The sequence below is a fragment of the Atractosteus spatula genome, chromosome 9, assembly GCF_055471065.1.
Source record: "Atractosteus spatula isolate fAtrSpa1 chromosome 9, fAtrSpa1.hap1, whole genome shotgun sequence".
NCBI classification, from domain to species: domain Eukaryota; kingdom Metazoa; phylum Chordata; class Actinopteri; order Semionotiformes; family Lepisosteidae; genus Atractosteus; species Atractosteus spatula.
In genome coordinates, this window is record NC_142714.1 from 13,036,109 (window position 1) to 13,048,919 (window position 12,811).

The 12,811-nt window shown below is 42.9% G+C and overlaps 1 protein-coding gene across 1 annotated transcript; it reads left to right on the forward strand.

The window, feature by feature from the left end:
- The first annotated feature begins 3,250 nt into the window (after window positions 1–3,250).
- LOC148828210 (transmembrane protein 151B) lies at window positions 3,251–12,615 on the forward strand. Its single transcript, XM_088925781.1, has 2 exons — window positions 3,251–3,355; window positions 11,047–12,615. The coding sequence occupies exons 1-2, from the start codon at window positions 3,251–3,253 to the stop codon at window positions 12,613–12,615; spliced, it is 1,674 nt and encodes a 557-aa protein (XP_088781907.1).
- Window positions 12,616–12,811: the final 196 nt, after the last annotated feature.

Sequence of the window (12,811 nt, forward strand, 5' to 3'; positions counted from 1 at the left end):
TGAATTATCCCTGGGAGGGCAACTGTCTCATTCTTGAACATCCTCAGGAATCCCAATTCTGTCTCAATCCACCAACCTATCGATCTGGATACAAAATGTCTCAGACCGCTACTGGCCCACTACACACATCTTAGCTTTTCTTGACAGGCTTGTGAGACCACAGGTCGAAAAGCTTCCTTCATATATCACAAACACCAACCATTGTATCTCAGTTATTTTGAACATTTTCCAATTCCAGTGTCCAGAATTGTTCATTTTCACCATGGACATCACACCTCTGTACACGATCATTCCCCATGATGCTCTCAAGCACACAGTTAACGAACACGCGGTGTTGAACTCTCTACCTATGCCCTTGTGCGATGAGCTTTGAGATTTGATCCTCACACTGAATGCATTTATGGATCTATCCATTTTCCAACCATTTTATCCAACAGAGGGTTGTGGGGGAGCTGGCGCCTATCCCAGCAAACACTGGGTGCATTTTCTTTCAATATCCTTTTATACCAACAGGTCAGTGGAGTTGCCTTGGGTACCAGGTTGGGACCAAGCTATGCCAACATCTTCTCCTTTTGTATTTCCCTGACTTCTACAAGTAATAAATTGGTAACTGTGTCAGTGCTGCCATCTGCACCAATAATCAGCTGAATCAATCGTTGTGTCATTTTCAATAACTTAAGCATAAGGAACAAAGAGGGCCTTAGTTTGGGTGGCTTTTCTTAAGCAATAGAAACACTAAATTAAGATGAGCAGGCAGAGTTCATAAAGACTCACAGATGTTTCGTAGACACAGTCACGCAGTAACCATCAAAATAGTTTTTTTATACAATGGGGTTGCTATCTGTGGTCACATCTAGAGAGCAGAGTAAGCAACTTTTTTTCTTTCTTTGATCTATTTTAAAGTTTTTCTGTCACCAACGACTGACATTTTGAGAAGGACTATCTTTTGTGAAGAGGGAGTGGAAGAGCATATTCATCCATTTGTTTATTTTCTCGCCGCTTTGCCCAATACAGGGTTGGGGGGGTCAGAGCCTATCCCAGCAGGCAATGGGAGCAAGGCAGAGTACTTCCTGGATGGGACTTCAGTGAATCGCATGGCAGACACAGACACAAACACACATACATTTACACCAGGGGCAATTTTACTAGAAGCCAATTGCCCCCCCAGTATGTCTTTGGACTGTGGGTGGAAACCTTGCACGAACACGGGAGAACGTACAGTACTAACACCACGCACATAGCAACCCAGGTCTGGAACTGAACTCAGGGCGCCAGTGCTGTGAGGCAGCAATGCTAACCATTGTTCCATAGACAAACAGAATCCGCATAACAGTGAAAATCGTGAAAATATATGGAATTATTTTCATCAGCTTAATAGATCTGGGGAAGAGGACACAAGGTTCCATTTTTTTTTTTGTTAAAACAAGGGCACTTTCAGCACATTGGAGAGCACCTCGGCCGAAACTGCCAGAGATTTAACATCTGGCAACTGTTCGGCCAAGTCAGCGGTCCCGTCGGTTTTTTATTGATAAAACCGCTGATGCCTAACATGTTTTCTCATTTTAAAGGTTTGCCAATAAGCACCGAGGGATTAAAATTGATTTCGAAAGACGGGTTGGTCATCTGTAATTACTGAATTAATCTATTCATCAAATAATTGGTTGATTGCCTTAATTTCACTTCACCGCGACTATTAATCAGCTGTCTGCTCCACCAGCTTCTTCCGTTCTGCAGCAGAATCGCTCGGGTTTTTCAGTTGCCTCCTTACTAGAAAGAATAATTGATTGGCTGTCACCTTTAGCTTTAAGGACACCATCACAGCTCTCTTTTATCTACAAAGAGATGTCTGTTGAAAGATTGGTGCGTCATCGCCTCGCCACGAAAAGCTACTGTACATATCCGAAATGAGTAAAATTGGGAACACAATTAAACTGTAAATAAAATATTCATCTTATGGAACTCATCGATTTTATTGAAATGCACATGTCCTTCGTAAAGGATTACAAAGGTGCGTGGTTTACAATCAGTCTAATTTCCATAATGTTCTCTTCCATTTGAGTTTTTGAAGTATGTTCTACATATGTTGATGATAGGGAGCTCTAAAGAATTTGTAAAAAAATGCAATTTGTGTCCTCACATTTGTGCTCATCAAACAACATTTTGGCGTCAGTGTGGAGATATTAGCACATTAGTGAGTTCTTGATGCTTTAAGCACAAAAACGTCGTGAAGCTGTTGAATCACAATTAGTGTAGTATATGAAGGCTAATGTAATACAGCTGTAATAATTGTAAAAAGCATGTTCATTAGGCGCATATACTTCTTTGTCCTTTATCAATAGTCTTCATCGGAGCACGCACCTCAAACGCTGCACACATCATTCAAGACCCTAAAACAGATTGTTGTTTTCATTCCCTGGGGAATACAGAGGGATCCTGTTTCCTACTCCACGCGGGATGGCCGTGTTGAGCACCAGGCAGCCAGGCTGCAGCTGAGAGCCGGCGGTTCTGAATTTCTCAATGAAAAAAGATGCTCACATGTTCCTATTACCCGAGCTCAAAGTACACTGCACCGCTGCGGAGATTGCTGGGGTTGTAACATTACCTCGCTTGGTGGAGTCCGGTTTAAAAGAGCTTCTATTTGTTTGCGGCAGCATTTTCTTGGAAAACGACCTAACAGGCTAATTTTCCGTACTGTTGATCACCAACCCCTGATGCTATAAAGAACACAAAAAAACGCTTGCCAAGGAGGACGGAGGGGACGGATTCAGTAATTGTGCTCAAGGACAACGGATGCTGAATTGTTGGTGTGCTGTACTACTCTCGCTATTTAATGCATTACGAAATATGCTCAAGGCGTCACCTAATTTTTTGTGTGCAAAAGAATCGTTCATTCAGCAATTAAGAAGGACTTTTTTACTAGTCTCCATCTAAGTTTTGGTGCATTTATTTATTTATGGTGCTGCGGGGAATGGCTTGTGCATTTCGGTCGGAGTGGCTAAAATACCATAAGCAACCCGCGCTATTTGGGGGGTTTCCTTCTCCACAGTCCTTGAACGCGTCGGATAGCCTCTGCAGTCCCTCCGTCCCCGCCCCCCTCGCCGCGATGGGAGCACCTTAAGCGGGATCCCCGTCCTCCTTGGCTCCGGACCAGCGGCGGCTCGGGAGGGGAAAGGAGCTGAGCTGGGACCGAGGGAGCGGGGATCGGGGGACTGGTTTCGATACTGCGGGTCTGCGATGTCAAGAAAGCAGGATGTTCTCTCCTGAGGTCGAAACTGACACCGCTGCGGAAGACACAGCGCCGAGCACCCCAAATGAGGGCGAGGATACCCCCGCGAGCATCGACGTCTTGGAAGAGGTGAGATGCAGGACAAACGCATTGCATGACTCGAAATTTCTTTGTGACTACAATACCTCATTATTTGTCTGAGACGATCATTCAGTAAAAAGATCCCTAACTATCCCACTGCCGTCTCAGTACAAGAATATTTTCCCCCTCATGATCCTGACATTTTTCAGTTGAAGAGTGCCTTAATTTTCGTTTATAAAAATTGAATGAGATAAAAAATAGTAACATGTCGTAAAAAGTTATCTTTCTGCATCTGTTCCCACCTATTATACAAAGTAAGAATATCAAGGGGTGGTATTACAACCGTTATAAGAGCAGTCTACTGCTAGTACCATTTAGTCTTAGATGTGTTTGTGGAGCTCCTTGTTTTGACTGGAAAATTAGCACCTTTCCTATAAGTCATTTCAGAATCTTAAATATTGTTATTATCTACAAACAAAAAACATTCTAAGTCATTTGCAGAGTACCATCGTCTAACACTGATGCTGTAGGGCACAGTGTAATTGATAGGCAGAAGCAGGAAAACAAATCTGGCAGCAACTGGCCTCATATTGAGTGAACTCTGAGACTCACAACGGACATGCTCCAGTGAAAAGATGATCATTTTAGAGCATTTTTTTTCTGTGGCATCATTCTGTCCTTAATTTGAGGTAGGCATAAGAGTAAATTTCAATCCAGTTTAAGATATAGCAACTGCAGTCTCCAGATCTAATGAAAGTAACATTGTGGTCTCAGATTGAACAGTTTAGACATTCTGAAAGAGTCTATATCACCTGGGTCACTCAGACCCCACAGTCAAGGCAAGAAGGGTAATTCTTGACAGCCGAGACTCAAACTAGCAACTTCTTATTTTTTGTTCTGTCCTTTCCACCTGACATGAGTCAAAGGTCCAAAAACCCATGAGATTTAAAACAATTTATAATTGTGGACAAGTTACTCAGAGCCATGTTGTTGAAGCTGAGACCCTGGTTTCTTTTAAGAAGCAACTGGATGAGCTCCTTAGATCAATTAACTACTAAACTACTGACCAAATGGCCTCCTGTTATTTGTAACCTTTCTCATGTTCTTATGTTTCCTACTTGAGTGTGACATAAAGTTAAGAACAGGAGACAATTTAGCTCATCACTCTCATCCTCCTGGTTTGTACTGATCTAAGAGCCTCATACTGAAATATCCTTGTCAAAATTGAACATCCACAGTACAATGTGCTAACAAATTCCTCTCTTTTAAATGTTACCTACAGTACATTCAGACTTTGAGAAATGGTGTTGTATGCTAGTTTGCTTTCACTATAGCCTTTGCATACGTTCAATGGCTTTTGATCTGTAAAAATGCCATTACAAACCCAGCATTTTTGCATATTGTTTTTTCCAGAATTTTTAAATTCAGAGATGACATTCCACCCATCTGTCATTCCAACCTTTGTAGAAGCTAAGCCACCTGTATCTACTGATACAGTGTAGTGCACAAATGTAGTGCTTGAGTTCTTGGGTTTCGTTTGATTTGTCCTTGATAAATCCAGTGTGATGCTGATGGTAAATTAAGCAACACATCTGCTGATATGTCTGAAAGTACCACTCTGATGCTGAACATATAAAAATGTTATTCAAGCTTTATGATTTGTGCTGAATCTGAAATTCAGTCAGACTTCATTATCTGAAGACAGCCAGGCATGAGGATAGCCTAATAAAGGCAGTACTGGAAAAACTATCAATTTATAGGGTTACTAAAAAAAAATATTTGTTCCAGAGAACACAGTTTTAAACAGGAGATGTTTAATTGGGTAGGGATATAATTGAAAAAGAGAATGGTGATTGTAAATTTGTAAAAAATAACAAGGTCAACTTTTAAAGTGGGTGTGAAGTATAAATACCTTTCATTCTGAATATTAAACCATTATTTTAATACTGTGTACGAAGGCAAACAAAGAAATTGGTTGCCACTACCTTTTCTGGTTTTGTATATCTGTTGTTTTTTATTACCTTTGCCAAGATCAGAAACATAAAACCTTTATTTTCTTCAAGCTCAAGCCCCCTTAACTCAAAACAAGTTGAGTTAATGCAGCATTTAATAAATGACTAAAGAGACGGAGAGCAAATCTAAACTTAATCACCTACATGGCCAGCAGTTATCCACTGAAATTGAGAAGTCCTGTATATGCTATAGATGTTAGATTTCTTTTTTAGTTGCCTAGGAATTCTTGTCTTTAACAGCTTCTAACACATTATAGCAATTGCTGTACACAAGATACTGCTGTACAGATCTCTGTAAATGTGACCTCATATCTTGTGCCAACACATTATATTCATTTCTCAGTCCTAGCTAGGTTATGAAAAGTATCAGTTTTTAATGTTGTGAGATATAAATACGTTTCCATCTATAAATACCATCGCTGAGCTGCAAGAGGATTTTAATTGAACATATTAAAAGTGTTAAAGGGTGTATGTGTGTTTGTGTTTCAGCTAAGGATTTGAAACATCTTATTTTAACCCCACACCATACCAAAAAGGCATCCCACAACACGAAAGATGTGGACTGAGGCCTTCTCAATTATAGAGGGAAAACATAGGAGAAGGTGTGATATTTTGTACTATGAAAATTATGTTCTTTTCTATTTGTATGATCTGTTGTATTAACCATATTAGTAATAGAGAGAATTGAAACATGCCCATATAACTGTCCTATTTTCTTTTTTATATGAACATAAAATGGACGAGCTGTATGCTTGAATGCTCATTGCTATTCTACGGTGTGGAGATACATGCAGTTTTACCTTATAAGCAATCAACTGTGGTAAATTTGCACAAAAACACTGTTTACCTGTTTTTGTACACATAATCGTGATGTTTCCTATGTGTAATCCATCACACTTCCACTTTATCCTTCAGATGAATTGCAATGCTGTCATCAAGGATCATGTGCAGATTACTGCAACATCCTGTGAGGGAAACACATCAGGCTACCTCTATCACAGCACTCTTTTTTATATCCCCTGTCAGAAACAGCAAAGTGAAGGAATAATAAAGTCTCTGTAATTAAGCCATAAGTGCCAAAAAAGTGATGGGATTTTTTTTAACACAGAGAAGCAGAAAATAGTCATTTTCACAAACAGTTTGGGAGTGGTAAACCTGATTTTCCCCCTACAGTTTTCACTGCCTCTTTTAGCCTCTAGACTTTTTTTAGTGCTATCATCATGATCAGCCTTATCGGATCCTTGAAGTGTTAGTCCTCCGATGCTTCTTTAAGGTAGTAGTCAGTTGCAAGATTGCTGGACTAACCTTGATATTCTTTCCAAACATTTCTATGCCTGGGGATCAGTCAGCTTAATTCTCAGTTATCGGAGAGTACATGTACATGTGGGGTGCTGAGTTGAACTGAGGCATAGGAGTAAGGCCTAATGCTAATAACACCTATTTTTAGAGAGACCAGTGAGAAGACAAATTCTTGCAGTTCTAGTTTTCTAATGTGGAAATTTAGAAACAACCCTGATTAACAGACTTGATCATGTATTATTTTGAGGCTATACAGAGAGTAATTACTCCAATTAAACCCCTTGTGGGTTTATTCTCTGGAGTCTAGACAGAGAGCAGAAAGTGGTTTCAGATTCACCCTGTAATCCAGCTTTTCCCAAGTTTTTCATGCACAGGATCTCTTTTAAAGACATCAGCTACTCATTTAAACACACGTTAAAGCACATTGATGTTAGGTTCTTATAATACAATACTGTATTCACATTATAATTAAGGTAGTTCCTTGGGGAAAAAAGTGTTAGAGAAAAAGGCAAAACTGATAATTGAGTAAGAGCATTGATTGGATGACCGTCTCTTCCAGTCTGTCGTGGGTCAGGATCTGCGGCTGTGATAATGACCTCTGAATTTAGAAGCCAGGAGAGAAGGTGTTCTTATTCTCGTGACAGAGGACCTCCTTTTTTTGTACAAGTTCCTTTCAAAAATCAGATACAGGGGTAACCATGTTCTGTGGATGGACTAAAGGATGTACTCTAATTTTTTATAATACTGTACAGCTCGAGGTTCTTCATATTAAGAGATTACTTGCTTTGTTAGGCCCTGTCAACCTCTTTTCCCCAGACCTTCAATAAAAATAATGGCAATGTGAAAGGCTTTGAGATCCTCAGGTAATGAGATGTGATGCAGTACCACAGTTTTTTTTTAAAAAAACCTTCAGCACGGCACTGTGGGAGCTCACAGCACATGGGAATGATTATTACCAGAAGAAGGAAGAGAGGATTGGTGGGCCTACAAATGTTGCAGCCAGCCAAATGTAAAGAACAGGTGCTAGAAACATGATGTGACTGAATCTTTCATTTATCAGTCACAGCACTTAAGATGACAGAAGTCAGAATACCGGTCGCAAGCTTGTATTTGTGACAGCATTTTAGAGAAGCAGAGAATGCAGATATGAGTGCTAGTGAAGGGGTTTACAAAAGAAAGTGTGAACGATTCATAATGGTAGACGTAATATAGGGTTGCTGCTGTGTGACGTGCTGTTTTGCATGCACAGTAAGTCCCTGTCCTATCCTGTGCAGTTTGCATTGCGGTAAATAAAAGCACGCAGTGTGTTTTCTCTGTTCCTGTCTGCGTTCGAGGTGCCTGACGTCTGCCATCACGGCTGCTGGATTTCATTCCCAGCACGTCCCCTCACTATCGCGCTGTCTCCAGGCTCCCTGCCACCTCGCTACAATGAAATGGTTCTGAAGCATGGGTCAGCAGATTGGGGGGTGGGTGGGGGGTGGGAAGTGGGCTGGGAGGGGTGTTTGTGTTTGCTTAAAAGGGCCTGAGACCCCTTTCCAGCTGGCAGGAGAGATGGGAAAACCAATTACCACAATCTGGCATACAATCTCCCCAGGACCGTCTCCTGAGGGAGCTTGTCTCTTTCACATGCATGGCTGCAGGAGGCAAACAGAGAGGAATCAGATAAGAATTATTGCCTTTCTTGTTAACGGAAAGAATAAATTGGCGCAAATTTAGGAACTCCCTGAGATGTAGGAGGGGCCTTTGAAAATGTTTAGTCTCGAGCAAAAACTTTAGACAAAATATTGAGCAATTAAAAGCTGTTATTTGTTTTCTTTCAGTCTTTTCTTCATAAACAGGCCTTATTATGGCTTTCTTAATCCAGGAAGCATCGGTTTTCCAGTTTTCTGTGTAAAAGGAACAAAGCAGGCAGACAGAATCCCTTTACCCAAGGTGTACAAATTATGTCTCGGAAGTGAGTTGTAAATTAGAATTCCTCTTCTTTCAGAAACAATAGCAAGGAAAGATGAATTAAACAACGCTTGGATAGCCTTGCCTGCCCACCTGCTGCTGGTTTGCTGCTCTGTTCCAGTTCAGTGCCTTGGCTGCATAGTATTGATCCTGGACAGTAAAGTAATTAGAAAGGTACAACATAGAACAGCTCAAAGAAAATGCATTTGCTGAAAAAGAGCAGCAATTCATTGGAGGTCAGAACTGCAGCAGTGGTCGTTTGCCTAGGTGCTTCATCTTGTAGAGATTGCTGCTGTAAGCTCCTCACATTACTTTACTATTAGCTGAGTCAATGGAGCTGGAGTTGAAGATGGAGAGGTGGGACAGGGGGTTTAGGATTCATATATAAATGCTTTGTGTTTGTGGGAATAGCTGGAACCATTTTGCCGAATGATTAGTTCCAGCAGGGGTTCCCAATCCAAATACTGCAGGCCCACACGCCTGCTGGTTTTTGTTCCAGCCCTGCGCTCGGTTACACCTCTGACCCTGTAATTGACTTGCCTTTGACCTGTCGGGCTGTTCTCAGCCCTTCGACATGGTGGAGGTCACGTTTTCACAATCGCGTTTCACGAGGAAAACAAAAGCCCGGCAGAACGTCAACTTCCATTCCAACAACTTTGCTGGCCCAATTAAAGCTTCAGTTAGGCGATTACATTCGGCTGGAACGTTAACCGGATGTGGGATTCCAGGACCAGGATTGGGCAGACCTGACTTACGGCACCCTGCGAGAGACTGGCGCCCTGTGCAGAGAGCAGCCCCATCACCCCCTCCCTGTTTCCCAGGAGGCTGCAGTCCTTACAGGGAGAAAGCATTTTTATGGCAATGGATGGATGAGAGGCAGAGAGCAAAAGTTGTTATGCAGCCGATTAGTTCATTTTAAAAGCTGCCAAAAGACTTCCCTCAGTCATGGAGTGTTTTTTTGTATTTCTCTTCAGTGTAAAGGGGATATTGAATGGTCCTGGGTTAAGTGGGCAGTTTAACAAGCCCTCCCTTTGCAATCAACCATACTGCACAGCTTCTCAGCCTTGCTCACTCTTAGACATTTTTTACTATTCTCTTTCAAGAGGCTGCTCAATTATTTACATTACACTTTCCCCCTCTCTCTCTTAAAAAGCCTTTCAACCTTTTATTTTAAATATCAGACACGTTATTAACTAGCATTTCTCCCTGCGCAGTCACAGTACCACTGCCAGGTTCATAAAAAAATCATTTGGGAATCTGTGGAACATTTTAAAAATCACAGTGCATTAATAGTGATGACTTGTGGAAAGTCTTGTTAGGGAAGATGAAATACATGTGGCTTTCTTATTTAAAGAAAGTCAATTTAGAGTAATTAGTGAATAGGAAGCTATGCAATTATGGCAATTAACCATTTGTACATCACACTGTTGCCAGCTATTCTATTAGTTTGAGCGGATTCAGTTAGACTCGAAGGAAGACTTCCATTTGAGATCTGGTTTTCAATTAGAAGATGAAATGGCAATGAGCCCTCAGTCACCATAGGCTATATAGTAATCAAATCCTGAGTTCTATGTAAACATAGCAAAACACCTAGAAATAGACAGAGTGTAATACAGGATCTGTAGAAAGGTTTATGAAGAAAGTGCAGACAATATATAGTAGATCTCAAAGACATCAGGACACGCACTGCAATGATTTGCTACAAATTAAATATTGAAGACGTGTAAAAACACAGTTGTTGTTTTTATTCTTCAGATTATTTATATTTGTAAAACTGAACCCCAATAAGTGTTGAAAGATTAAGTACAGGTTCTTCTTCACATTTTTATTATTACACACAAGAATGCAGTTATAATCCCTAAATAAACTTTCAATTTAAACTCTTGTTTTCCCTTATTGTGTGGTTAGCAAACAAGAGTAATTCCTCTAATTTTAGGTTGTTCTTTGACTTTCATTAGTCACATAGGGGATTAATTACATAGAATCTGTAACCTTCAGACTTCTATTTAACTAATTAAACTTGAGATGAAGACTACATCCTCTATCTTCTCTGCTCTAGTGTGCCACAGTTCTTTCTTTATTATATTGAATGCTAAAATTAGCATTTACCTTTAATTTTATTATTTTTCAGACACTCTCCACAGGCTCTTGCTCTTTGAACGTGGGCATAAATCACACTATAAAAAGATGAATATTCAAAAAGAATGACAGAATTTTACCCACTGAATTTTATCAAGTCACTCGGCAATGTTGAAATATCAATAAACTGTGAATAGCAGATTATAGGAAAATATAATTAAGTACATTACAGACACTCTGCAGACTTTTTTAAGCGCCGCAGTGCTCCATGTTTTATCTGTTCATTAAATGACTCCTCCAGACTTGAAAGGGGGATTCAGCAAATCCCATTATCATTTACAATCAGTAATTTAGCGCTCATGTCCTGAAAGCCCTCTCTCTCTGTTTGTCTCTTCACAGCAGCGGCCAGTGAAGCAGTCTCTGAGCGCCTCAATGTGCCGCGAGTCACACTGGCGCTGTCTGCTGCTCTCGCTGCTGATGTACGGCTGTCTAGGCGCAGTCGCGTGGTGCCAGCTAACGCGAGTCACCAAGCTGAGCTTCGACTCCTCGGCCACCTCCTCTTTGACGGCATCCATCTCCTCGCTGCGGGGGGGTAGCATGGGAGGCCGCTCCATGATCTACCATGACAGCCCGTGCTCGGACGGCTACGTCTACATCCCCCTGGCCTTCCTGCTCATGTTGTACGCGGTGTACCTGGTGGAATGCTGGCACTGCCGCGCCCGAAGCGAGCTCCAGTGCAAAGCGGATGTGGACAGCGTGTACGAAAGGGTCCTGCGCATGCGGCAGGCACGCCCCTGCGTCTGGTGGAAGGCCATCAGCTATCACTTCGTCAGGAGGACGCGCCAGGTTACCCGCTACCGCAATGGAGACGCCTACACCACTACGCAGGTCTACCATGAGCGGGTCAACACCCACGTGGCCGAAGGCGAGTTTGACTACAGCCGCTGTGGGGTAAGAGATGTGTCAAGGGACCTCAGAGGGCTCGAGGGGCACCCCGCTACCAGGCTGAGATTCACCAAGTGCTTCAGTTTTGCCGGTGCAGGGCCCGAGAACGCCTATCTCAACCAGCGTGCCAGATTCTTCTCCGAAATTGAAGGGCTGGATGACTACATGGAAGCCCGGGAAGGAATGCAGCTAAAAAACGTAGATTTCAAAGAACACCTGATAGCTTATGTGGACCCTGACCGGCCTCCTTGGTATGCCTCTCACGTGGCATTCTGGCTGGCTGCTTTGCTCATGCTGTCCTGGCCGCTTCGTGTCTTGATTGAATATCGCACGGCTTATGTGCACTACCACGTGGAGAAACTCTTTGGACTGGAGTACAACAACAGCGCTGCCTCTCCTTCAGGGGATGACATACCCCTGCGGAATGGTAGCTATGGTCTTCCCAGAGCAGAAACCGTGGACAGCACCGAGCTCGAGTGGCATATCCGATCCAACCGTCAGCTTATCCCCAGCTACTCTGAGGCCATGTTGATGGATCTGGGAGGCTCTGGTTCTGGTTCTGGAGAAACTGGATCATCCACGTGCTTCCTGCGTGACAGTTACCCTGCTAGGAGTTATGGGGCGTTGGTCCAAGACTGTGAGCAGTGCTGCCAGCTCCAGGACGGGCAGAGACAAGCAGCTACCAGCTCCAGCTGCTCCTCCATCTTCTCGCGGCACGCCTTCCACTCTCGCCTCTCTCTGGACACCTCCCGGTTCTCGCTGTGCCGCATGTATGGCTCTCGGCGCACCATGGGGCTTTGGAGGAGCCGGAGCAGCACGCTGACCGAGCGATGCTGCTTGGATGAGCAGTGCTGCCGCTCCTATTCCAGCCAGCTGGCGGTAAATGACAGCCCCCCGACTTACCGTGACGCCAGGTTTTTCCCTGTCCTCATTGTACACCGTCCAGAGGGCTGTGGGGACTCTGGGGAGGTGCGCCGGTACTATGTCCGCAGAGGATCCTGCTGCCTGGAGACTTCACTTTAAGACCCCCGGTGAGCTGCTGCTTCTTACTGCTCACCCTTGGAAGGACATTCATCTGTAAGGCACATTTCATAGTATATCCCATGCAGAAACTAATGGGAAACTCTGGGTAGGTCTACTAATTGAACATCTAGAGACCATCCTGACATACTGGGGCCTCACTGTGTGAACCCAGGTTCTCCTGCTTCACTCGGAATCC

What these genes read in the sequence shown, in the direction of transcription:
- LOC148828210 (XM_088925781.1), top strand. Translation starts at nt 3,251, where the DNA reads ATGTTCTCTCCTGAGGTCGAAACTGACACCGCTGCGGAAGACACAGCG. An exon ending in GCATCGACGTCTTGGAAGAG is followed by an intron (nt 3,356 to 11,046) that starts GTGAGATGCAGG and finishes GTCTCTTCACAG; the next exon opens with CAGCGGCCAGTGAAGCAGTC.